This window comes from Glycine soja, chromosome 7 (assembly GCF_004193775.1).
Source record: "Glycine soja cultivar W05 chromosome 7, ASM419377v2, whole genome shotgun sequence".
NCBI lineage: Eukaryota > Viridiplantae > Streptophyta > Magnoliopsida > Fabales > Fabaceae > Glycine > Glycine soja.
This window is the reverse complement of record NC_041008.1, coordinates 37,129,288-37,154,274: the sequence shown is the minus strand read 5'-3', so window position 1 is coordinate 37,154,274 and position 24,987 is coordinate 37,129,288. Positions and strand designations below refer to the sequence as shown.

The following is a 24,987-nucleotide window of genomic DNA, read 5'->3' as shown; positions in this document are numbered from 1 at the left end:
ACACCTATCTTAGATTCATCTAAAGGATCATTCACTATTTGTTGTTCACGCACCAAGTCTAATAAGTGCTGGGCGTGAAGGGCACATTGGGAAATATCCAAGTCCCACATTGGTTAAAGATAGTCTTAAGATAAAGTTTATAAGGTGAGGACAACCCTCACCCTTATCCTATGAGTTAGTTTTTGGGGTTGAGTTAGATCTCTCATATTATACACTCTAAGAGTATCAACAAATAGTTAGGATTTGAAAATTGATAACTAGATCAAAAATTAGTAGAGCATTCTATTGTTCTTATTACTAGATGCAAACCCCCCAATCATTGATTTTCTTTTGTTACTGCAAAAATAGCTACTTTAGCTTTAACTACTCTAAATTTTAGTATCACTTTTTATTTATCATAAATTAGGAGCTTTTTCATTTAATTTCTTCAAAAACTGATTTTAGTTTATATATAAGTTAATTTTAATATATATATATATATATATATATATATATATATATATATATATATATATATATATTTCATTTTTCTTATCTTATAATTGTTTTTCAATCATCATAAAAATGTATTCCGGTCATCATTTCCAAATTGCAATAGTCTAAGGAATTTTTTTTTTCCTACAAGTATATTCCTTCATAGGTAATCTTAATATAGAGATGTAGTCAATGCTCAATATGAACACCCCTTTCAACAGATATTCAAACTTTGATCAACCACACATTTGAGAAGGACTAAATTCTACTAGATCCAATAACTATACCCAATAGCCTCAAAACTATTGCATCTACAAAAGCGTTCAACAGAACATTTGAGCACAACAATGATACTGTAAGAATGTTGGACAATTCACTTTGCTCACAAAACGTACTAGATCGACCCACAACCATTAATGTTCCTCCTGATAAAGCTCACGGAACACCATTTTGCAGAGAAAAAAGTTGTTAAGCCTAAAGGGTATGCTTTTGTGCCTTTAAAAAGAACAAAAAGTAGAAACCAATCAATTCCGTGGATGTTCTTTAGTGAGTATTGAGATAATGGATAAAAGGAATCCCTTAATTCTAGCAGTCAGTCTCCGAAATCCAACCACACTTTGGGGTAGATGTAACCGAAAGAGTAGACCTCATTATAAGGTTTTGTGTACTTGGTGCCCATGCCCTCCACCTTAAGCAAATTAGAATGTGGTGTAGCACCATGTGTATAATTTATAGAATTATACAAAAATTATTGTGTGTTATAAGGCTCTTTAAATTTTGTAGTCTCTCTCTCTCTCTCTCTCTGTGGCTTTCATCAAACGCACGGGTGTATTATATTAGATTGGATTATTGTAGTTAGTGGGCAAAAATTGGGATTGCACTTGATGGTCTTTTGCATTTGTGTAATTCTCTTTGCTTTATTATTATTTTTATTGTCATTCTCCTGAATGATTCATCCAATATACTGTGCTCACTTTGGTCGGGGCTATTGGGCCCTTAGGGTTGGTTGCACTTCAATGGCTAATTAATAATTAATAACAAATTAGATTGCTATGTGGTAAAAGCAATGGATTGGATTAATTATTTCATTAGTGAATGACGCATGTGTTTATGTCTCTTGTGAACTGTTCCACAATGTTGTTGTCGTCATAGTTTTTCTAATTATAACTATTCAGCCTTATGGTAAGCATGCTCATGCCCTTGATTATCGATAATCAAGGGCCAGCATCAATTCATTTAACCTAACTATTATTTTTATGCAGATTGGGGAAGAATGGGAACTTCGGTCCAACTTACAAGTTGAATTAGCAAATTATTGTTAAATAATCAAACATAAATTTTCAATTTCTAATCCTGGTTTTATTTTAGTATAAAATATTTAATTATTTACTCAGTGGTACCCTAAGACAGTTTTGTTAGCTTGGTATATATGAATTTCCTGGCTACGTACTGAAACTAACGACATTGTTGTATAGTTTAATTAAAAAAACTATTAAGTTGACCACTTAAAATATGTTCAGGCTTCATCCACATGTCAAACGAAAGGATATCTAGTATCACCAACACATTCAGTTCCATTTAAGTATCTACTTAATCGCAAACAAATACCAACTTAATTTTTTTTTTGAGTCTATAGTACCTAAACACACCCGACATTTGATTAATCAGAATCAAATTACCTATGTCCATTGTTTGGTGAAAAGATTCTTATTCCAAAATTTTAATAATACTATTTATTAGAAATTTGAATTCAAAATTAATTAAAATAAATGTACACATTTTTCTTATTTTCTTTACTAGACTTAAAGTTTAAATTTGTCAACTGTTGACTATGATAAGCACCTCTATTGAGTGCATAATTCTTACAACACAATTTGTGAATCGTGAATTATGTTTGAGCTAAAATTATTTATAGTATCATCAGAATAAGATAATATTAAATCTGAGAGTTATTGGATCTTTAGTCAGAAAATCCAACTCAGTTTGAATTCCAATAAATATCATTATTTATATTAGGTAATAAACTTTTTTTATCATACTTTTACTAGGGTAAAATTGTCATTCAAAGTATTTTTTTATATGTACATATCTCCTATTCATGCCATCTAAGCTATGTTGGAGTAAGTCTATCGTTCATATACCTCAAACCTTAGCCAATGTAGAGCAAACATCCATAAAAAAAAAACAATTTAGAGTTAAGTCAAAATCAACAATCTAACCTCAAGTACTACACACATATATTAAAAAAAATCTAATTAATACAAAGAAGAATATAAAAGAAAGAGGGAAAAAAATCAATGTAATTAAAATATTAGATTATAGTTTACCCCAAAAAAACACTTATTTTATACGAAAAAACTTAATAGAGAACATCTCTTAAACAATTTTATTAATAATTTTTAAAAAATAAAATAAACTAGCCGAAAAGTGTGACATCCTCTACCCCGACATACATATAAATAAGAAAAACATAAAAAATGCGGAATTAACTAAAATGATTTTATTCAATTAACATAAAAGAGCTCATGTGAGTAAAATGGTCACATTCACTTTACTATTATAAAATAAAAATTATTAAAAATATATTTGGTTCAAAACAAGACAGTCAAAGTTTACAAGAAAAATCTTTTTAAACAATGGAATAAAATAAAGTAATATAACATCATGCAATTGAAATAAAAATTCATGTCCTAATGTCATATCCTATCAGAGCATTGTGTCACAGCGTTCTCTAGCACGAAGTTCTTTAAAGTCATCACCTAGTCATCTGCTCCCACAAACACAAGGTTCGAGATCATCACAAAATTCAAACACAAACAACACACAAGGAATGAGTTATCACATTTATAAATAAAATACAGATAAATAAAGACATAATCAAAATAAATTATAAAAGTATTTATAACATAACTCAACTTATTACGATGCACGTTACTTCACCACTTTATCATTTAAAATTCATTATAGAAATCACCAATCACATTATACATGAATCACACACTTAAGTCAACACATAACAACACTCACAAATTTCATAATAAACAATTCATAGGCGTTATGCAACAATTATATTAAGACTCAAGTATATATGCAATGTGGTACCATATTAGTGAAAAACCACACTAGGACACTTAGGAGTACATAACAAGACACACCACACCATGAGTATGTTAGATCACTTTCACTAAGTAAAATCATAAGATGACTAGTCAAGGTCACTCTGTTTTACAAGAATGCTCCAACCATATGGAATCAACATGGACTTAAAGGATCAACATAGGCACTCAAACCGTGTATTTTTACCCCCAAGGCTTAGACTTTGAAGAATTCATTAGGGTCTCACCTTACTGATTCAGGTTCAACTCCTAAAACAACTTTTGCAGGCAAACGCTACTTATGAATTATACAATATTCACGACTTCACACTCATGTGTCAAACACGTTTAATACATTGCGCTTACAATTTAACACTTTAGGTTCCTAACTTGGAACGCTACACTTTCCCTTTAACACTTTGCGCATAAACACTTTTCTCAAGATAAACACCAGTCGAGTTATTATATAATTCACAGCTCACAACACAAGTATTATCACATCAAGTATTAATCACACTTATTCACAATCATATCTCATGTCCACAATTTAACATCTCATAATGTCACAATCCACCATCATATGTTTAAGTGTAGCTAAAAAATTAACACATGTTCAATTTTGCACTTATATTCAATCTCAATAACAATGTTATGATCTCAAAGCAACATGTTATCTCACAATTCATCACATATTCAATTTATCATTTACACACAATTTCAATCATAATTTCATGATCCCAATATAACAATCTCGTATTTATAATCATACATTAAGAATTACAATACAATAAACAACCAAAAATAAATCTCAATTTGATGCCCTAAGGATCTCTACACATGTTCATTCTAACCCCAATTGCGATAAACTTATCTCTTACCTTTAAGCAAGCTCACGTGTGTAGTTCAACAATGATAGTGGCATCTCTAGTGGTTCTCTAAGATTCCTCAAACTTTTCCTTTGTTTGCTCTATTAGGATTTCCAAGCATTAGATAGAAGAGGGGATTGGAGCCTCCAGTTCATTGCTGCGTGCGATGAGAATTTCTCCCTCCACATAAACTATTTTGTAAATCCTGACGATGGAGATGTGCGGATATGCATTTCGAACCTAGTGTCCAAATTTCATGATGATCCAACGATTAATGAGTCTGAGATCATAGATTTACTAGGATAGGTTTGAGTGTATGCGAGAAAAACAAAGAGCTACATGCAAAGGACATTCCCTTCACAATAAACATTATTTCAAAAATTCCAACGGTGGGTATGTGTGAAAATAAGTTCTGATCTTTAAATTTCACGATGATCCAACAGTTAATGAGTCCAGGATCATCATTTTACTGAGACAATTAGGTGTATATGGGAAAAAGAGAGTTTTGGGAGAGGGAGATGAGAAAACGAAATTGAGAAGAAGATGAAGCGTAAAGATGTATCGTCAATGTGAAAACTGAGGTATGTCTCTATTTATAACTAGGATACTTAGGACTTACTATTTACTCTATTTTTTTTCTTTTCATTTTATCATTTTATAAAATGAAATTTTATTTTACTCTCTATCAAATGAACAAATAAAATATTTTTTAAGGACATATATTTATTTTATTTACTTTAAAACTATTATTTTAATTAATAAAATTATTTCTCCTTATTTATTTAATCATAAAAATTTTATTATTTTTTTAAAACTATTTATTTTTAAATAAAATTCTTTTTAATTTATTTAAAAAAATAGGATGTTAAAAAATCTATAATTTTATTTTTGAAAGTCAGACCTAAAGGCATATAATAAGAAATAGGTGTTATTAATCAATCTCTTATTTAAAAAACAAATACTCCTTTTATTCCACAATAAATATCATGTTAGAAGAAAAAATAAATCTCAAAATAAATATTATTTTAATTTTTTAATATAATATATTATATTTTTCTAATATTTATACTCTTAACTATATTTTTTGAATACTAGTATTATGTTGCATCTTTTCTAGCAAAGAAGACTATAAATAACATTAATTGGTAGAGAGAATAATAGGCAATTATTTAAGTCAAACTAAAAATATATTAAAAACTATGATAAAAATACAATAATTAGTATTTTTTTAATAAAATAAGTCACTGTTAGTTTAACGACTCTAATCAGCAATTGCTAAGAAGTTAAGTCAAAAGTGACACTTGGTTGTCTATATAGCGGTGGCATCCACATTCAGCAGTACCTCTTTGGACATTTTCTTGTAGTGAATGGTTCTTTCCTTACTTTTCCCTATTCAATCTCAATCATCTCTTTTTTCTCTCTTCTCTCTCACTCTGCTCAATTCAGGACACCTTTTTCCTTCTGATCCTTCTGTAAGTATTTCACACACTGTTTCCTTCTTGTTTTTGCTTTCTGGGTTTTCTATATTTTTTGCTCTTGTTAGTGGGTTCGAGGGCGGGGAGTGAAAAGGTGAAGGCTTTGGTTGAACTGGGACTAGGAGTCTAGGATCTCTTTGATAAAACTTGGTTTTGGAGTCAAATCTTATAAGGGTATCTGGGTATGTGCCTTTTCTTTGTTGGGTATGTTCTGTTAAATTAACAGCTTCTGTTGTTGAGAAACTTGAGGATTGTAGTATTTTTTTATCCTCCTTTGTGTTTCAGAAACTTATTTGGTTGAAAGATTTTGATACTAGGCTAAGTGTGCTTCATGTCCTTGTATGTTACTTGAGAACAAGTCAGCATGTGGTGATTATGTTCTCTTATTATGGCTGTTGTCAAGGATAAGGTTCCCACAGGTTCATTTTGCGTAAATGAACGCTTAAATTATATGTTTCGATGTCTCTGTCCATACTCACAATGGTTATTGATGTTTTCTCAGTTAAGACTTGTCTGTAATATTTTAGAAGATTTGGTACATGAAATAGACTAGAAAAAAAAAACACTTAATTTATGATGTATGATAAAATCAAGTTATGATTTTTATTCTATGATATAATCTTGTTTCAGGGATATTGGTTTACTTGAGTGCATAATATCAGCCTGAAGCTGTACGTAATTCTGGATATCTAAGCCACACCGGAAAAATCAGCATGCGTTGGTTGGGTCTTTCTGTTGACGTGTTCCGCCAAGTTATACAGTTGAACTTGTATTGTAAAGTTATTCTGTAGATGATCATTTCCAAAAATCCTATATTTTTTTGCTTCTGGTCTCTTTGCTTAGCCACTGCCATGGATGCCAACCATTGTCTGATCGTTTCTTCTGATAAGTATAGAATTGGCTAAAAGATAGGAAGTGAAGGCAGATTCTGTTGTTTTGTATTTTCAGTATGTTCTTATCTCATATTGTTCTCTAGTTCTAGCTGATTCTGATTGTGTTTAGCTTGGGGTAACTTCATTGTGATATTCAATTGAGCGTTTATTCTCTGAGTGCAATAACATTAGATTGATTGAGTAGTGTGGTGAGAAACAAAAGAAGTTATGGTGTGCCAAGCAGCGAGCCAAACAAGATTCCGGGCATTAAAGCATGAGTATGGCATTGATGGTGCAGCAACAATTATTGTTAGAGTGATAGCATGCTTTCAACCCTTGCATTTTTGTCAGGTTAGTAACATGTTTCTGTTCTGATTGTTGGTGTTTTCCAGTTGCTGTTTTATGAAATGCCTATATCTTTGATGATGGAGCTTGTTGTTTGATGAAAGTCTCCTTATATGTCTGTATTGTGGCATAAGACATGAACATTATCACCATTAAACACTAAAAACTATTGGCCTCTGTTATCAGTTAATAGATTTATGAGCTCAATGAGTGACGTGTACTATCTTCTGACTCTTTGCAGGCTGAGTACTTCCGTCATTTGCTTAAGCCTGTCACGTAGATTGCTTCACATTTCCTTCTCACTAAGCTGGAATTTGTAGTTTTTTTTTATTTTTTTTTCCTTTGTTCCTTAGAAAAGCAGCAAGTTTCCAAAGATCTCATACAAGAGCACCATAACATCTACTGGTACATATTTTCTAATGCACTATTTTCATCTTTTCAATTGAAAGCTTTCATATTTAGCATTGTCTGATTGGTTCTATTGTTCTGTAGGTCATTTGTTTTGTTGGATGGTTAAGGCTGACGAGTCTTTGCCTCGCCCACACCATGTGGCTTGGCAATCACCTTCTTCTAATCACTTCAGTATACTGCCTAAGCCCAGCTTACTCAGTCTTCCAGCATATCTGAATTCAAGCACTTCCATCTTGCCTGCTGTCAGTACATTTCATGGGCTTGCAGCTCCTTCTATCCCAAGTCTGAAGAGCATGCTAAAAAATGAAGTGCAAGGATTCCTTCAGTATTGCAATGCTGACACAAGTTTGAAAGAAACACATTTTGGAGGAGCTTTACAAAATGCAAATCCTTCTTTGCAGAAGAGGTTACTGATCTTTGACCGCTCTGATAATAAGACAAGGTTGTTTTATGGTCCTGTCCTCCCTCTTGTCCAGAGTCCAACTGTTACTGCTACAAAGTTTGCTCAAAGTTATGGCATAAATGGGGAGGGACAGGCCAGTAATGTGGGTCAAAAGCATCTAACCAGATACAGTTTACTGAAAGAGTCTGTTAAGGATCATGCAATTACTGAAGAAAGTGAAAACCATGAAGATACAGAAGAAATAAATGCACTGCTTTATTCTGATGATGAAAGCCCTGAAGGCGATGATGATGATAGTTGTGATGAGGTAACAAGTACAGATCATTCTCCATTGGCAACTAATAAGACTTATGTGATACAAGAGCAATTTGAAGACACGAAGGAGGAGGTTGCTAGCTCTGATTGGCCTAACAAAAGGCTAAAGCTATTTGATGGTGACTATAATAGATCATCCACACCTGCGGACAGGTATAGTTTGCTAAGACCAAATGAAACCTGTGATTGTGTAAGCGATGCTGAATCAAAGAATTCTTGTGGCTGGGCATATTCTGTTGATAAAACTAAAGTAGATAATTCAGTGGCTTGCGATATCAAATTTAAAAAGGATAAGATCAGTGAATCATTGAAAGTTCTTGAAAATTTAATTCCTGGTGCAAAAGGAAAGGGGCCACTGTTAGTCATTGATGGAACTATTGAGTACTTGAAAATTTTGATGTCCCAAACTGGTGCTCTTGGGTGAAATATCACTAAGTAGTACTCACAGTCACAGCCACTGATACAGCATATTGGTTGAAGGGCACATTCATGGTGAAAAGATGTTCTTTGAATTCTTAGCTTTGTTGGTTGATATGTTTATCTTAGCATGTTTGCTTCTTGTCTTCTTTAAATCCTCTTTCTTGAGGTGTACATACATGGTTGGGAAATAAAGGTGTACTAATACTGAAATAGATAGTATTGCACTTTGGCACTTTGGTTGGGGAAAAATGCAGGATATGGGGTTTCAATTTGTTGACCAACATGATTATCTTGTAGCTTTTTTTGGAGATTAAAGGTCACAGATTGAAGTGATGGAGATGGTAGTGGAGGGTCTTTGCTGTAAATGAGGACACTTTTTTTTTTTCTCTCAAGTGTTGCACTCTCTCTTGGTGATTGAATGCATGCACATTAGGCAACTGCGGTCCCACTTTCAGCCCTCCTTTTTCATTCTTTCAAGGTTGCACGCATATCATGCTGGCATCTACTCTAAAAGTAACAAGAAAGTCTCCTGATGTTTGGCAAAGTGAGCTTAGTGTTTCATTATGAGTTGCTAGGGCCCCCTTCGTTTGGATATATAGCATTTTGTGGTAAAGGTTACTTTGTTTTACATGTTGAGGGAGGGAGGAATGATGATAAGCAATTCTAGTTTCTGCTTTGTAATTCATAATAATATTGGTGGTCTAGGTCTCTTTTTGATGATGCTATTATGTAGCTGTCAAGTGTGTGTGATTGTAAGAATAATTGGAGTGTGAATGGTTATGGAAGTGGTGTATGCAGTTTATAGTCTATCATGCTTCATGCATGTAGTTCATCTTGTCAGTTGTTAGCTGATGTGGTTTTCATGTTTGTACATATCATTTTCTTTCAATCTGTGCTTCCTCATTACTTGTTATTTGTGTCTTTTTGCATGCAACTCTGCATCTAAATATGATTCTTCTAAGGAAACAAAGGGGCAGTCAAGGGTTTGATATTTTTCTAACTTGGTTTTTCTAAAGCAAAGATTGTAACTTAGAGGGAAAGAAAGACATTTGACTGTCAAAAATTGCAGAATTATTAGAGTATCTCTAATGGGCATTTCTTGAAGGTTTCTTAAGTGAACAGTTTCTTCTCCATTAGAACAAATCTATATGGCAGTGGGAATTTCTTAAAATTAAGATTTATATTTTTTTGTAAGAAACTGTTTCTTAGTCATAAAAATAATATATATCTGACATATAATAATCACTATAATTAAATTATAATTAAGTAAAAAAAAAATATAAAAGTATGAGTTTCTTAAAATTTTTTAGAGTTGGAACAAAATTGTGTATGTGACGCCGACTTGGTGGCGATGGGCTCGACCATGAGGCCCAAAAGAGCCATCTGAGCTCCTATTTTGCTAAAAAATTGTTAGGATTGGGCCATGAATTTTACTAATGTCAATGACAAAAATAACTTGCAAAATTCTCATTGGAGATGCTCTAACTATTTATATAAACAAAACAATAAATTTGTTCAAGTTCTTTTAATTCACAAATTATGACTTTATACTTATTTGAGCTGAATATGAAGTTTTTACCTATTATAAGAAAGGAAACAATATTAAGTTGCGATCATTCTCTTGGTAATGATTTTTTTTTCCCATTATTCTTGGAGCATGAGCTCCGATTATTAAAGCCAAGACAAACTTGGTATGGGTGATTAACATTTTATATTTTAATTTTTTTGGATACAAATTAGAGAAAAATGTTAAATTAAAATTATTATATATTAACTCCAAAGGATTGATCAGGTGAAGTAAGACAATGTCTTGTACCTTGAGTCCGAGATTAGAACTCTATTTGTTTCTTTAGAATAAGATAAATATAATACCTTGATAAATGTTGTTTTAAACATGAAGACTTTCTTAATTTCGATATATGGATCACTATAATAAAGTCAATTATTATATAGAAAATCAGAAAGGATATAGTGTAATTATTTCAACAGTATGCTACATTAGTAATAGGATCATAGAATTAAACGATGTATTGATTCAATTTAAGAACTGCAAAATTAAGCCCTTAAAAATGAAAATTAAATTGTATTTGATTGTTAATATTATTACTCATATTTATATACGTCTTCATTTTATTTTTGGTTTAATTGTGCTTTTTTACTTTCAATCTTTTGAGTTTTACGCTCAAAAATTAATTTGACACATTTTACTTCCTATTATTTAAGAAATTTGTGAATTTTTTTTCATTTTATCCTTAAAATAATTACAGTTTTTAATTCTAAATTTTAATTTACAAATTTAACACTCAACTTTTTAATTTTTTGACAAATTTTACCTCTAATTTTTTAGTCTGTTGGTGAGTTTTACCCCAACTTTTCACTTATTAACAAACAAATGATAAAAGGTAAAATTAACAAGTTTATTTAAAAGTAGCGGCAAAATGCCCCAAATTAATTGATTGTGAGTAATATTGCCAAAATTTTAAAAAAAATTAAATAAATATGTTGAGGATATAAATAGAAAAAAATTAGAAGCTAACGAACTTTTTAACTAGTAAAAAAAGTTAAAATTAATCAAAATATCTTACCAAATATAACCCTAACTCTAGAAGTGCAGATTCGTGGTAAACTATAGGGATATGCTAGGTGCACCCAGCATTATTGCTGGTGCACCCAGCAATTTATTGAAAGGTCAAGTTTGCCCTTCATTAAAATTTTTTAAAACACTCCCTCTTTTCTCCCGGATTCACTTTCTGCTTCTGCTTTTGTTTCTTTTCTTTCCTCTTCCGGGAGCATTCTCTTCCACCGCAAGCCACCGCGAGCCCAGCTGCTACTTCTTTCGCCTGGACGCCATTGCCGTTCGAGGTAAGTTTCGTTAACCTTCCATTTGGTTTTATTATGCACTGTGTAGTTGTAGCATTAGGTTAGGTTAAAAGAACCTTAGGTTAGCAGAACCATAGGGTAGAAGACGAGAGCAGGAGGTGCCGGAAAAAATAGGGAAAGGGGGCTGACGACGAGGCTTCCGGAAGACCCGTTATGGGTTCTTCCGGAACTTCCGGAAGAACATTTTCCGGAAACTTTCCGGAAGAAGTGTTCTTCCGGAAGAAACCAAACGTTTTCCGGAAGAACTCTTCTTCCAGAAACTTTCCGGAAGAAGGTTTCTTCCGGAAACGTTTGGGATTTCCGGAAGAAGTGTTCTTCCGGAATAATTCCGGAAGAACACTTCTTCCGGAAAGTTGTTTTTTTTTTCTTTTTTTTTTTAAAACAAAAAATATTTTTGTTTTTTTTTTAAATGAATTATTATATTTCTGTTGATTATTTTGTTTTATAGATTTTATGAAAAATGAGGTTTGAATTTTTGATGTCATGTTTTTTTTTATAATTTACATTGTGTATTTTTATTAAATATTAATTTGTAAATTTTTTTTTTATAAAAGTGGTTGTGTTTGTTTTTGTTTATTGTTGATTTTTTTAAATTAGTGTTTTTTCTTTAAAAATGAAGTTGTCTATTTTTATAATTAAAGTTGTGTGTTTTGGAAGTTTTATAAAAATATTATTTTTTTTAAAATTAATTAGTTTTTTTTATTATAAATGAAGTATTTTATTTTCTAAAAAAATTGTGGATGTTTACTAAATAATTTTTTTTACATTAGTTGTTTAATTTTTTTAAAAAAATTAAGTTGTGGATGTTTAGTAATGAATTATTTTTATATTAGTTGTGTTTTTTTTATAAATGAAGTTGTTTAATTTTTTTAAAAAAAATTAACTTGTGGATGTTTACTAAGTAATTTAGTTGTGTTTTTTTAAGTAATAAAGTTTCTTATTTTTTTTTTAAATTAAGAGTTGGATGTTTACTAATTAATTTTTTTTACATTAGTTGTGTTTTTTTTATAAATGATGTTGTTTAATTTTTTTTTTTAAAATTAAGTTGTGGATGTTTAGTAATGAATTATTTTTATATTAGTTGTGTTTTTTTTATAAATGAAGTTGTTTATTTTTTTAAAAAAAATTAACTTGTGGATGTTTACTAAATAATTTAGTTGTGTTTTTTTTTAATGAAGTTGTTTAATTTTGTTTTTAAAATTAAGTTGTGGAGGTTTATTAATAAAATTTTTTTACATTAGTAGTGTTTTTTTTATAAATGAAGTTTAATTTTTTTAAAAAAATCATGTTGTGTATGTTTTAAAATAATTTGATTTAAGTTAGTCTTATTTGTTTATAAATAAAGTTGTTTTTTTATAAAGAAAATTATGTATATTTTGACCGAAAAAAATACGTGTTCGACATGATTTGCAGATCATGGCCAGAACACGAGGTTTAGGTCGTGCGATAGGTAGAGTTGTAGGCAGAGATAGACCTGCTGATGAGGATGCTGCTGATGTTCCTGAGAGGCGTAGGCCTACTGCCTCAGCCCGTAGGCTACGCGTTCATCAGATGACTGCAGAGGGACGTGATATGGCTGAGGACGTCGCTGACATGACTGATGATGTCCCTGAGCAGCCTACGGAGGCACCTGAGATGCGTGTGGACGCACAGGGTGCTGATAGTGGTGAGGGGTCAGATGGTGATGATGCTGCAGAGGGATTCCCTGGTGGTCCACGTGACCCGTCAGTGCTCACATCATTTGCCGAGCATGTTGCACATGCCGTGTGGAGTGGACAGGTATTTTAATTTGTTAATTATTTGTCATTGTTTATTTATTTGTTTATGATTAATTTTTTTTAATAATTGTATAATTTGTACTTCAAATCAGGAACGTCCTGATTTGAAGTTAGTGTCACATGGGAGGAAGGTGACACTGATTGGGAGGCCAGTGCCTGAGATTGAAGGGATGGTGGCTGCCACAGGATTAAGTCCACTGATAGATTGTTCAGTTATTACTGACGATCCTGAACTTATATCCGCATTTGTGGAGAGGTGGCACAGTGAGACTAGCACCTTCCACCTTCCAGTAGGAGAGCTGACGATCACATTGGATGATGTGTCGTCCATTCTACATTTGCCCATCACTGGCGCCTTGCACAGTTTCCACGCTCTTTCTACGGAGGAGGCCAGATTCTTGCTCACGGAGTTGCTGGAAGTGTCTGCGGAGGAGGCCAGAGCCGAGACAGCACTCACACGTGGAGCATATGTATGATTAGGATGGGTTCGTGACATTTATGAGACCAGATGTCAGGCCCGACGGTGGATTGTCGCAGCTCGCGCTTATCTGCTGCACCTTGTCGGTTGCACTCTTTTTGCTAATAAGAGTGCAACATACGTGCATGTGGTCCACCTTGACGCTTTCCGGGACCTCGCTCATAGTGGTGGTTACGCTTGGGGGGTTGCCGCGCTGGTTCATATGTATGACCAGTTAGATGAGGCTTGTAGGACCACCACCCGACAGCTTGCGGGGTACTTGACGCTACTTCAGGTAAATTTTGTGTTTATTAATATGTTAGGTTCGATTATGATTTAAACATGTTTTTATGTTATGTTAACCTCAATTATTGTGTAGTGCTGGATCTATGAGCACTTTCCTAGTGTGCATCAGTGCGTGACTGACGATACATACCAGGAGACGTCCCCACGTGCTTCCCGGTGGTTGACGTCGAAGGCGCACATGAAGGGCATCACAGGAGCACCCTACAGGGCACGTTGTGATGGTTTGACCATCACAGATGTGTCCTGGTTGCCGTACACGGAGCATCGGGGTGTTAGGGCGTTTCAGGAGATTTCATCGTTCCAGGGTCAGCTCAGATGGGGTCCTATGATCGTCACAGTTCGACCGGAGAGGGTGGTACGCCAGTTCGGTTACATCCAGAGCATCCCTCCGCCGCCTGTTAGTGCACGATTGTCACAGGATCAGATAGATGACAGGTGGATGGAGTTTGCGGATCACTTACTACCTGCGGGTCAGCCTTGTCTAGTGCCTGGGCAGGTATCTGCGGATTACATTGAGTGGTTTTTCCGCATATCTCACCCTTTCATGACACCAACCCAGGCAGCTGACCAGCAGAGGGATGCACCAGCTGCAGACCCTGAGGACTACATACAGCCGCCCAGCCCCCAGGTTCCAGTGGCATTTGACCCCCCTCCATATGTGGTAAGATTATTTGCGCGTTTAATGTTTTATGAGTTGTTGTTTATTTTGAATTTCATAATAAATGTTTTTACTGACTTTGACAGGATGATTACGAGGGATATGAGGCGATTGCACAGAGGTTGGAGCGTGTGCTCAACCTTAGGATAGTCACTGCAGGCACAGAGTTATATGACATTATGCAGGACTGCCTGACGATCGCGAGAGGGGGACCCAGTGCTGATGGAACGGTCAGGGCTCGTCAGAGACGCCGCACGGACCATTGATCATTGTATTTATTTTGTTGTGTTGTAGTTGACATGAATATTTGTAATTATTACAGTTTTTGTTTAATATAGTTGACGTGTTTTGCACAGTTTATTATTTTATAATATAGTTTGTTATTCCGATTGTTTGTGGTCCTTAAGCGAAGTTTACGGTTGTTTTAAATTTATTTTTAAAAAAAGGGAACCTAGAATCATGAGTTTTGTTTGTCAGAATTACATAAAAAATAAAAGTTTTTAAAATGATTAATAATTCATAAGTGAACCCTTTTTCCATGTTCAAGTACCCATGTTTGTAAGAATTACATAAATGAACCCTTTTTCGATTTTTGTAAGAATTACATAAAAAACATAAGTTTTTAGAATCATGAGTTTTGTTTGTAAGAATTACATAAATGAACCTTTTTTCCATGTTCAAGTACCCATGTTTGGGATTTTTTTGCGTGGGTGTGCCTGTGCCCTGAGACAATGGAGGGCGGCCATTTCTCATGTTTGGACGTCAAAGAATCCAAAAAAAATAGTCCCGTTCCATGGTTCCGTCAACTAACACGTCAAAACAAAACCTCAAAATCCAAAAAAATACGAAATGAACCCTTTTTCCATGTTCAAGTACCCATGTTTGGGATTTTTTTGCGTGGGTGTGCCAGTTCCCTGAGACAACGGATGGCAGCCATTTCTCATGTTTGGATGTCAAAGAATCCAAAAAAAATAGTCCTGTTCCCCAGTTCCGTCAACTAACACGTTAAAACAAAGCCTCAAAATCCAAAAAAATACGAAATGAACACTTTTAACAATTAATTTTTTGGACCACTGAAACAACGCATTCAACTTTATTATGGGAATTAAACACGCCGTAAACATATAAAGGTTACATCAACGAAAAAACAAAAAATTAAACATGACATTCAGTTGTTTAGCGACGTCCCACTGACCTCGTCTTTAACATATTTAGTAAAGACAACTAAAATTTCTATTGGTCCATATTTTTTCCAGTAGTTAGATTGTACTAACACCTTCAACAGTTCTTCGTTGGTGATCAGCTCATTTATTTCATATTTTATAACCGTATCTGAATACTCAAACCGAGTTGGTTGGCGGAAAAACAATCGTCTTACCGTTTGTGATTCGTGAATTCCAAGAGGGGGAATCCCTTTAGGTGCAACTTACTTGATTAAATTCTTCAGTTCATCGATGGTACATGTTGAAGGAATTTGAAATTTTTTAGGATTTTTTCCTATGAACGCGCAACCAACAAATTTGTTATGCGGTGGCATGTTCCATTTGCCGTTGTAATACAGGATCGCGTCATGAATACGAGGCATAGTGCGTTCAAGTAAGTTTATTATTCCATCTGGTGTTCTTCCAACGGTGCATAATAACTCAATCGGACCAACACAAGAAAATTGATCATTACACATTAACATTGTGTTGACATCGTCATCATTTATCAATTTGATACACTCAAAGCGAATTTGGTTACCTGTATCGGTGAATGGCTTCCGGTAGTGAATTTCATCCAAAAATTGTTTGTCGGATAGCTGAAGGGTATTGTGTATTCTGGTTTTTAGGCTTGCAAAATCACACCTATTTGGTACTCGAATGGGCACCGGAGTTGAAGTTTGGAAGTAAACCCCAGTATCATTGTGAATAATCGATCCATTTGGATAAATGAAAGCCAACCTTGAGTTGACAATCGTCTGACTGCTAGTTTCTCCTAGAAATGCCATAGTTTGTGTATCAGTTGGGAGATTATTTGAAAGCAAGATAATGTGTGATTTAGTAGCCTAGTCTGCCATATATATAGATGGTATTGACCGAGCCTTTGTTTAACTTTGTTTACAAAAAAATAGACACGCGTAAATGTGTAGTCAACTCAGCCAATATGTTGTCGCTAATGTGTAGTCAAGTCAACCAATGTGTTGTCGAGCGACTGCTAGTTTCAAAATGTGTACTGAAGTCAGCCAATGTGTTGTCACGCTGAAACTGTAATACGCATGCATGTCATTATGTGTTGTCAATTATGACAATGATGTATGCTGCACGCGTAAATGATTTTTGTTGGACCAACAATTTCCTTGCTTAACCAAACGAGTAGTTGATAATATTAATTGGTTAGTAACGGGTTACAACGAATTATATCGCATAATGAATACAATTAAATAAACAATGCATGTTTAGTCTTCATTTAGGTCTACATAGTGTGTTTTGAATGACATCAAGCTTGTGTATTGCTGCATTCTACTAATATATGGAATTGCCCATTGCTTTGCCTGAGAATAACAATTGGTTGACCACAACAGCGCTGGGGGCGGCAACGGACAATGGTCTTTCAAATAAACCTGTTGTACATGAACAAACATTATATCATGCGCTGACCGTGCCAAACGAACAAGCGAAGTCATTGCATAATTGTTACACTAACTATATTCAATGTGCCTGGACAAAATGATTTCCAAACACGTGACCGACACATATGATGCGGTGGCCAGAAGAGTCAGGTGGTGGTTGACTTCTAAGAGGGAAAAATGTCATGCTTTGTTGTTGGGACAACGATACAAGGATTACGTTATACCGTGAAGCAATCACATATCCCATGTCTGTTATATCCATCCACTTGTCCACACTAACCTGAATGAACCAAACATACACATGTAAGTAATTTAAACATTGTTATTAAAAAAAATTAACCTAAAAACATACCTCTGAAAATCCATCAACAAGTAGGGACAACTTTAATTGTTCAAATCTCTCTGTGCCACCGAAGAGGTTCATGTACTCATCCGACCACCTGCCAAGTTCTTTAAGCAATTCATTACGCACTAACGGCCACGAATCTTCCCCCATTCCTAATAAAGCGCCAATGGACCGATATCCACAGTTACCGTCCGCTTTCACATCCACAACGTCACGAATGAAACCTTGAAAGAATGACGCAAATTGATCCAACATCGGGATGATCCTTGTTGGCTGACGCGGTTGAGAACATGATACACTTCGTTTCACTGGAGAGTTGCTGCTTTGAACAGAATGAAAAACATCAACATACTCCCAGTAAGACGGATCACGCTTTGTGGATGTTTGACTTCTTTTCATCGGTTTCTTCGGTGCACCTTTAGTGTTCACCTTTGATGGAGGAGGGCACATAGAGTTATGATCAGGGTATGCGATTTCTTGAAGTTTACTCTTCAGATTTACTTTGCCAGCCACATCAAGTTCATCAAACCTTTTAGATATGACCTCTATTTCTTCCTTGATGGTGACTTCCGTCTCACATAACCCTTGTTCTGAAAAGCAAAGTCTCCTCCAAAAAAGATGGACTGACTCCAATGGGATGCTACTAGCAGTATACCTAGAAAGCTCACATGCACAAGGAAGCCCGTGCGTGCTTCTCATCACACAACCACAAGAAGAGAGATTTTTGCCGAGATAACGTAGACGGTCAATCTCAGAAGCAATCTGATTTAAAGCATCCCTCGAAACTATCCCAAGAAGCCTCTTGTATAAGGTTTTTTTATATACATGGCCAACCACATGCGTACTGGTTTCAAAGGATGCTTTAATTTCGACGTGTTGCAGCGTGATCATGTTGTTCATGGCATCCCAAACACTACATAGGTCTCCAACGCTATTTTGTAGTACTCTTTTGAGAGCCCAATGAGCTGATTCAACCCTACATTTAAAATACACAACAAACATGAAAATATACAACAATTAAATACCATTTAATATTAATCGTTACTAACAAATAAAATCAGTTGTTAATACCTGTTTGTTGTTGTGTTGCCTAGGTGCATGACCTTATTCGTCCATGCTGTAATAAATTTTTCCTTATGGGGGATAATCCATGTGTCGTTAACATAGTCAACGAACATCGGCCAAGGCGAACAAGCAACTTGAAACTTCTGATATGACTCATGGAACTCGTATTCGGACGGACAATCAACCAAAGTACCCCAGTTATCCATTACATAGTCCCACGCATTTTTTTCCCCGATTAAAGATTTGCATTTCGCCTTCACATTCTTATCGATATGAAACCTGCACAACAAATTAGTAGACTCGGGAAACACAGTTTTCACTGCATTCATCAGTGCTAGGTCTCTGTCAGTGACAATAACAAGAGGGAGGCGATCGTGTTTTAAAAATAGGCCTCGAAATCGTTCCAAAGCCCATACAATATTATTAACACGCTCAGCCTCCAGATATGCAAACCCAGCAGAGAATGTCATCGCCGTTGGTGTCACTCCAACAAAGTCAAGTAGTGGGAGTCTGTACCTGTTTGTTTTGTAGGTACTGTCTATAAAAAATACCAGATGACATGCATTGCATAACTTTACTGCATCTGGGTGACACCAAAACAGATCACGCACCACAACTTCATCCTTCAATCTATGCCAATGAATGTATTGATCACGTTCGAGAAGCTTCATCAGATGCTGCATTTCGGTATCAGCTCCTCTTATTGAAGAACGATATGCACTTCTTGCATTGTAAATTTGCTTTATCGTGGTGTAACTGTCGGCATTGTGTTCCTTCAACGTTAGCAAGATGTTTTTCGGTTTCACCATCGACTTTGTCATATCAGCAATAATTTTCTTTTCTTCCTTAGTCAATCGCCCGGCGTATGGATGTCCAACTAAGGACTTCACCAATTCATGATTATGAATCCCACAGATCAACTTCACCATCCAACCTTCCCCTCCACGCACTAGTTTCCCACGAAGCCTGAAGGGACAACCACATTTCCTACTCCCGGTGTCTTTTCTAACGAATTCTTTATTTCTACACTTGTACGTACCACTCCTTTCACACCCAATTAACACAAATGAACTTCTTCCTCTGCTACCGGTCTCTGTGTCAGATCTCATAATCACTGCAACAAATCCATTTTCATGGGCAACTGTTCGAGCCCATTGCAAAACATCATCTCGAGTAGCGAATACCTACAACGCAACCCTAACACATTAATTTTCATACAAACCATCAATTCAACCAATGACTCAAATTATCTATGATTACCTGAGATGTATTAAAAGCATTTGAACAATCGACATGTGGTTCATTCACTCCACATTCTTCTTGATTATCATAATCATAATCCATATGAACTTCTTGTGACATCGCAAAGTCATACCTCCATTGATCTTCGTCCATCTTAAGGACATATGCATCATACACAAGTACATTCAAATTATCATATAACCACATCCAAAAATTTACTACACCTTAAATAACAAACATATTAATAGGACATATGCATCATACACGACTATATTAAAATTATCACTATATTCTAAATTTATAACTACATTATTTACTTAAATTAAACTTATCACTATAATAAGCAACTAATAAAACATTTTTGTACCATTATACATTTAAGTTACCTAAATCATTTAATATTATACCATTATACCTAATTAAATCAATAATCCACAACATATATAAAACAGAAATAAAAAAAATTATAAAACAGAAATATATATATATATATATCATTATAAAACAAAAAAATTATAATCCACAATATATATCATTATACCTAATTAAACCAATAATTCATTATTAACTAACAGAAATATATATATATATATATATATATATAAATTATAAAACAGAAATTAAAAAACTTACTAATAATTTAACATTCCGGAAGAAGGTCTTCCGGAAGTAGTTTCCGGAAGCACTTCTTCCGGAATTGGCCTTCGTAACTTCCGGAAGACCTTCTTCCGAAAGTGGTCATTCCGGACCTTCCTCCTTCTGTGCCTAAAATTTCTTCCGGATACACTTTTTACTGTTTTTCTACTCTAAAAACTAACCGGAAAACGAAATAAACGCGTACCTCCGACAAAATAGGAACAACAGCCACTAATAAAACTTCAAATACGGAACACGGGACCACCAAATCTTCAAATACTTCACTTCACGGGACCACCAACAGACTGCTGAAGGGACCACCACCGAAACAACAGCAAACGGAAGAAACAAACAAAGCAAACGGAAGAAGAAACAAAGCAAACAGAAGAAGAAACAAAGAAAGCGCAGTAAAACACAGCCTCAACACGTTAATTTAAAGAAATTTACACAAGGGCAAAATCGTTATTACATACGCATTAAATATTATTTTATTTTTACTTATTATTATAAAATGAAAATTCTTTTTTCTTCATTTTGTTATAAAACAATAATCACGTTTAGGAATTAATTAATTTTTATGGTTTAAATTAATATTTGACATGCGCGTAAAAAACAAATTATAAATATTAGTCATAATTACGTTCACTAATTATTTAATTATTTATGCATAATAATATTAATTATTTTATTATTTAATTATTTATGCATAATAGTATTAATTATTTTATAAATTAGTTTATGCAATTAAAAGTAAATTATTACAAAATAAAATATTTGTTAAAAAAAAAACTAACTTCCGGAAGAAGCTTCTTCCGGAAGACAATGAAAATCTTCCGGAAGAAGCTTCTTCCGGGAACATTCCGGATGACGTTCTTCCAGAAGTTGTCTGTGAGTACTTCCGGAAGACACAAATTATTCTTCCGGAAGAAGGTTCTTCCGGAAAAGTTCCGGAAATAATTTTTCCGGAAAGTTTCCGGAAGAATCTTCTTCCGGAAGAATAATTGCTGAAGGGCAGTTTCGCCACTTCATTGTTTGCTGGGTGCCCCAGCAATAATGCTGGGTGCACGTAGCAACTCCCTAAACTATATATATAAGGGTGGGGCTGGACTAAATCTATCCAACCTAACAAAAACACTTAGTTAGAATCCAGCTTACACTTTTTTTTTTTCAAATTTGAACCAAAGCATTTCAATCAATAATAGATAATTTGTTGTTGGTCCCAGTAGAATTGTCTCCTTAAGCAAGATTTTAAGTCCAGTATTGTGAATTGAAAAACATGAGTAATTAAGAAGCTAAACACCACTAAACATGATTAGTTAGGTTTTCTTATGAAGATTAATTAGTAATAAAATTAGTAGATGCTCTGTATCAATATTATAATAACCCAAATTAATAACAAATATATTTAGGTTGCATCTATGAAAAGAAAAAAATATTTAAAATTTGAAAAACTATTAACGATAAATAAATATAAAAAACATATAAACAATAATTTAATAATAAAGTTTCATGTCAACGGATTGAGTAATGAATTTACGGGTTCCAAATAAAATATGAATGACATTGGATTTGATCAGGTTAAGTCAGATTCTACTTGAACACCCACAAAACTCAAACCGAAGTGTTTGAGTCAATTTCCAAGGTTATCTAAATCCGTGAACACTCATAGGTATAATTAATATAATTGACGAAGGATGAAACTAATAATCCATTTATGTTTTGCTATAAAAATGATGATGAAGGAAACAATAAATAAATGTTTCAACAAACTGCCAAGATTAAATATTATTTTTTCCAATTTGACTTTTGATTTCTTAACAACTGCCTTAACAGTAATAGTCAGCAAAATGGCAATTCATTTACTAAAAACACTGTTTTTTTCTAGAGTCCAGTTACCAAATTTATTAGTTGTTTTGTGCAAGAGATATGTGGATGCCTACAGATTTTCTTCATGTGTTAGGTATTGGTAGTTTAGTACACATTACATGATAAAATTAAGAATGAATAACCATTAAGTTACAAATTACAATGGACTACTATTTATGTACACTAGATAATATCGATCTAAAATTTAAACATACATAGAATAGCAACAGGGGATTATAAAACATTAGAATTTTGTATACAAATGTTTGTCTATGAAAGTTGTGAGGCTTGGTTAGCATAAACATCAAGCCCTTATAGAAGATTTTGAATCTTGATTAGTACAGCAATGGCATTAACAATAACATTGGCTAAAGAACTAGTCTGCATCAGTGTACGTAGGCGTATGGATGTCCAACTAAGGACTTCGGCAATTCATGATTGTGAATCCCACAGATCAACTTCACCATCCAACCTTCCCCTCCATGCACTGGTTTCCCACGAAGCCTGAAGGGACAACCACATTTCCTACTCCCGGTGTCTTTTCTAACGAATTTTTTATTTCTACGCTTGTACGTACCACTCCTTTCACACCCAATTAAGACAAATGAACTTCTTCCTCTGTTACCGGTCTCTGTGTCAGACCTCATAATCACTGCAACAAATCCATTTTCATGGGCAACTGTTCGAGCCCATTGCAAAACATCATCTCGAGTAGCGAATACCTACAACGCAACCGTAACATATTAATTTTCATACAAACCATCAATTCAACCAAATGACTCAAATTATCTATGATTACCTGAGACGTATTAAAAGCATTTGAACAATCCACATGTGGTTTATTCACCCCACATTCTTCTTGATTATCATAATCATAATAATCCATATGAACTTCTTGTGACATTGCAAAGTCATACCTCCATTGATCTTCGTCTATCTTAAGGACATATGCATCATACACAAGTACATTCAAATTATCATATAACCAAATCCAAAAATTTACTACACCTTAAATAACAAACATATTAACAGCACATATGCATCATACACAACTATATTCAAATTATCATATAACCACATCCATAAATTGACTACTTATTAACTAACAACTAATACAAATATATTCTAAATTTATAACTACATTATTCTAAATTTACAACTAATAAAACATTTTTGTACCATTATACAATTAAGTTACCTAAATCATTTAATATTATACCATTATACCTAATTAAACCAATAATCCACAATATATATATATATATATATATATAAAATAAAACAGGAATAAAAAAAATTGCTAATAATTTAACATTCCGGAAGTTACTAAGGTCTATTCCGGAAGAAGTGCTTCCAGAAAACACTTCCGGAAGACCTTTTTTCGGAATGGGTCTTAGTAACTTCCGGAAGATCTTCCGGAGGTACTCATTCCGGACCTTCCTCCTGCTGTGTCTAAAATTGCTTCCGGATACAGTTTTTTCTGTTTTTCTTCTCTAAAAACTAGCCAGAAAACGAAAAAAATACTCATAAATGCGTACCTCCGATGAAATAGGAAGAACAACCACTAACAAAACTTCAAATACGGAACACGGGACCACCAAATCTTCAAATACTTCACGGGACCACTAATGGAAAGTGCAAAAGGGACCACCACCGAAACAACAGCAACCAACCAAAACGAAAGAAACAAAGCAGAGAAGAAAGCGCAGTAAAAAGAAGCGTGAACGCGTTAATTTAAAGAAAATTACACAAGGGGAAAATCGTCATTACATATGCATTAAATATTATTTTATTTTTACTTATTATTATAAAATGAAAATTCTTTTTTCTTCACTTTGTTATAAAATAATAATCATTTTTTATTATATATTAACTTTTGTAATAGAAATTAAATGTTATCATAATAAATAATTTATATTTTTAATAAAATTTACGAATTAATTACTTTTTATGGTTTAAATTATACTAAATTGTCACACAAATTAATATTTTACATGCGCGTAAAAAACAAATTATAAATATTAGTCATAATTACGTTCACTAATTATTTAATTATTTATGTATAATAATATTAATTATTTTATAATTTAGTTTATCCATTAAAAGTAAATTATTACAAAATAAAATATTTTAAAAAAAACTAACTTTCGGAAGAATCTTCTTCCGGAAGTAAATGGATATCTTCCGGAAGAACCTTCTTCCAGAAACATTTCGAATGTCGTTCTTCCGGAAGTATTTTCTGAGTACTTCCGAAAATCAGAAATTCTTCTTCCGGAAAATTTCTGGAAAGAGGTTTTCCGGAATGTTTCCGGAAAAAATCTTCTTCCGAAAGATGAATTGCTTAAGGACAGTTTCGCCACTTCACTGTTTGCTGGATGCCCCAACAATAATGCTGGGTGCACGTAGCAACTCTCTAATTTAATTTATTAATATTCTCATACGAAAAAAATAAAGATATGTATGTTA

General features: G+C 33.8%; 1 protein-coding gene across 2 annotated transcripts; it reads left to right on the top strand.

The window, feature by feature from the left end:
* Positions 1 to 5,757: 5,757 nt before the first annotated feature.
* On the top strand, positions 5,758 to 9,589 carry LOC114419405 (transcription factor bHLH143-like). Of its 2 annotated transcripts, none has more exons than XM_028385051.1 (4): positions 5,758 to 5,907; positions 6,541 to 7,133; positions 7,369 to 7,532; positions 7,620 to 9,589. In XM_028385051.1, the coding sequence occupies exon 4, from the start codon at positions 7,637 to 7,639 to the stop codon at positions 8,678 to 8,680; it is 1,044 nt and encodes a 347-aa protein (XP_028240852.1). In that variant the 5' UTR covers positions 5,758 to 5,907; positions 6,541 to 7,133; positions 7,369 to 7,532; positions 7,620 to 7,636; the 3' UTR covers positions 8,681 to 9,589. The 2 variants fall into 2 exon arrangements, with proteins under 2 accessions (XP_028240852.1, XP_028240853.1); XM_028385052.1 differs by lacking the exon at positions 5,758 to 5,907 and adding an exon at positions 5,977 to 6,092.
* The last annotated feature ends 15,398 nt before the right edge of the window (positions 9,590 to 24,987 follow it).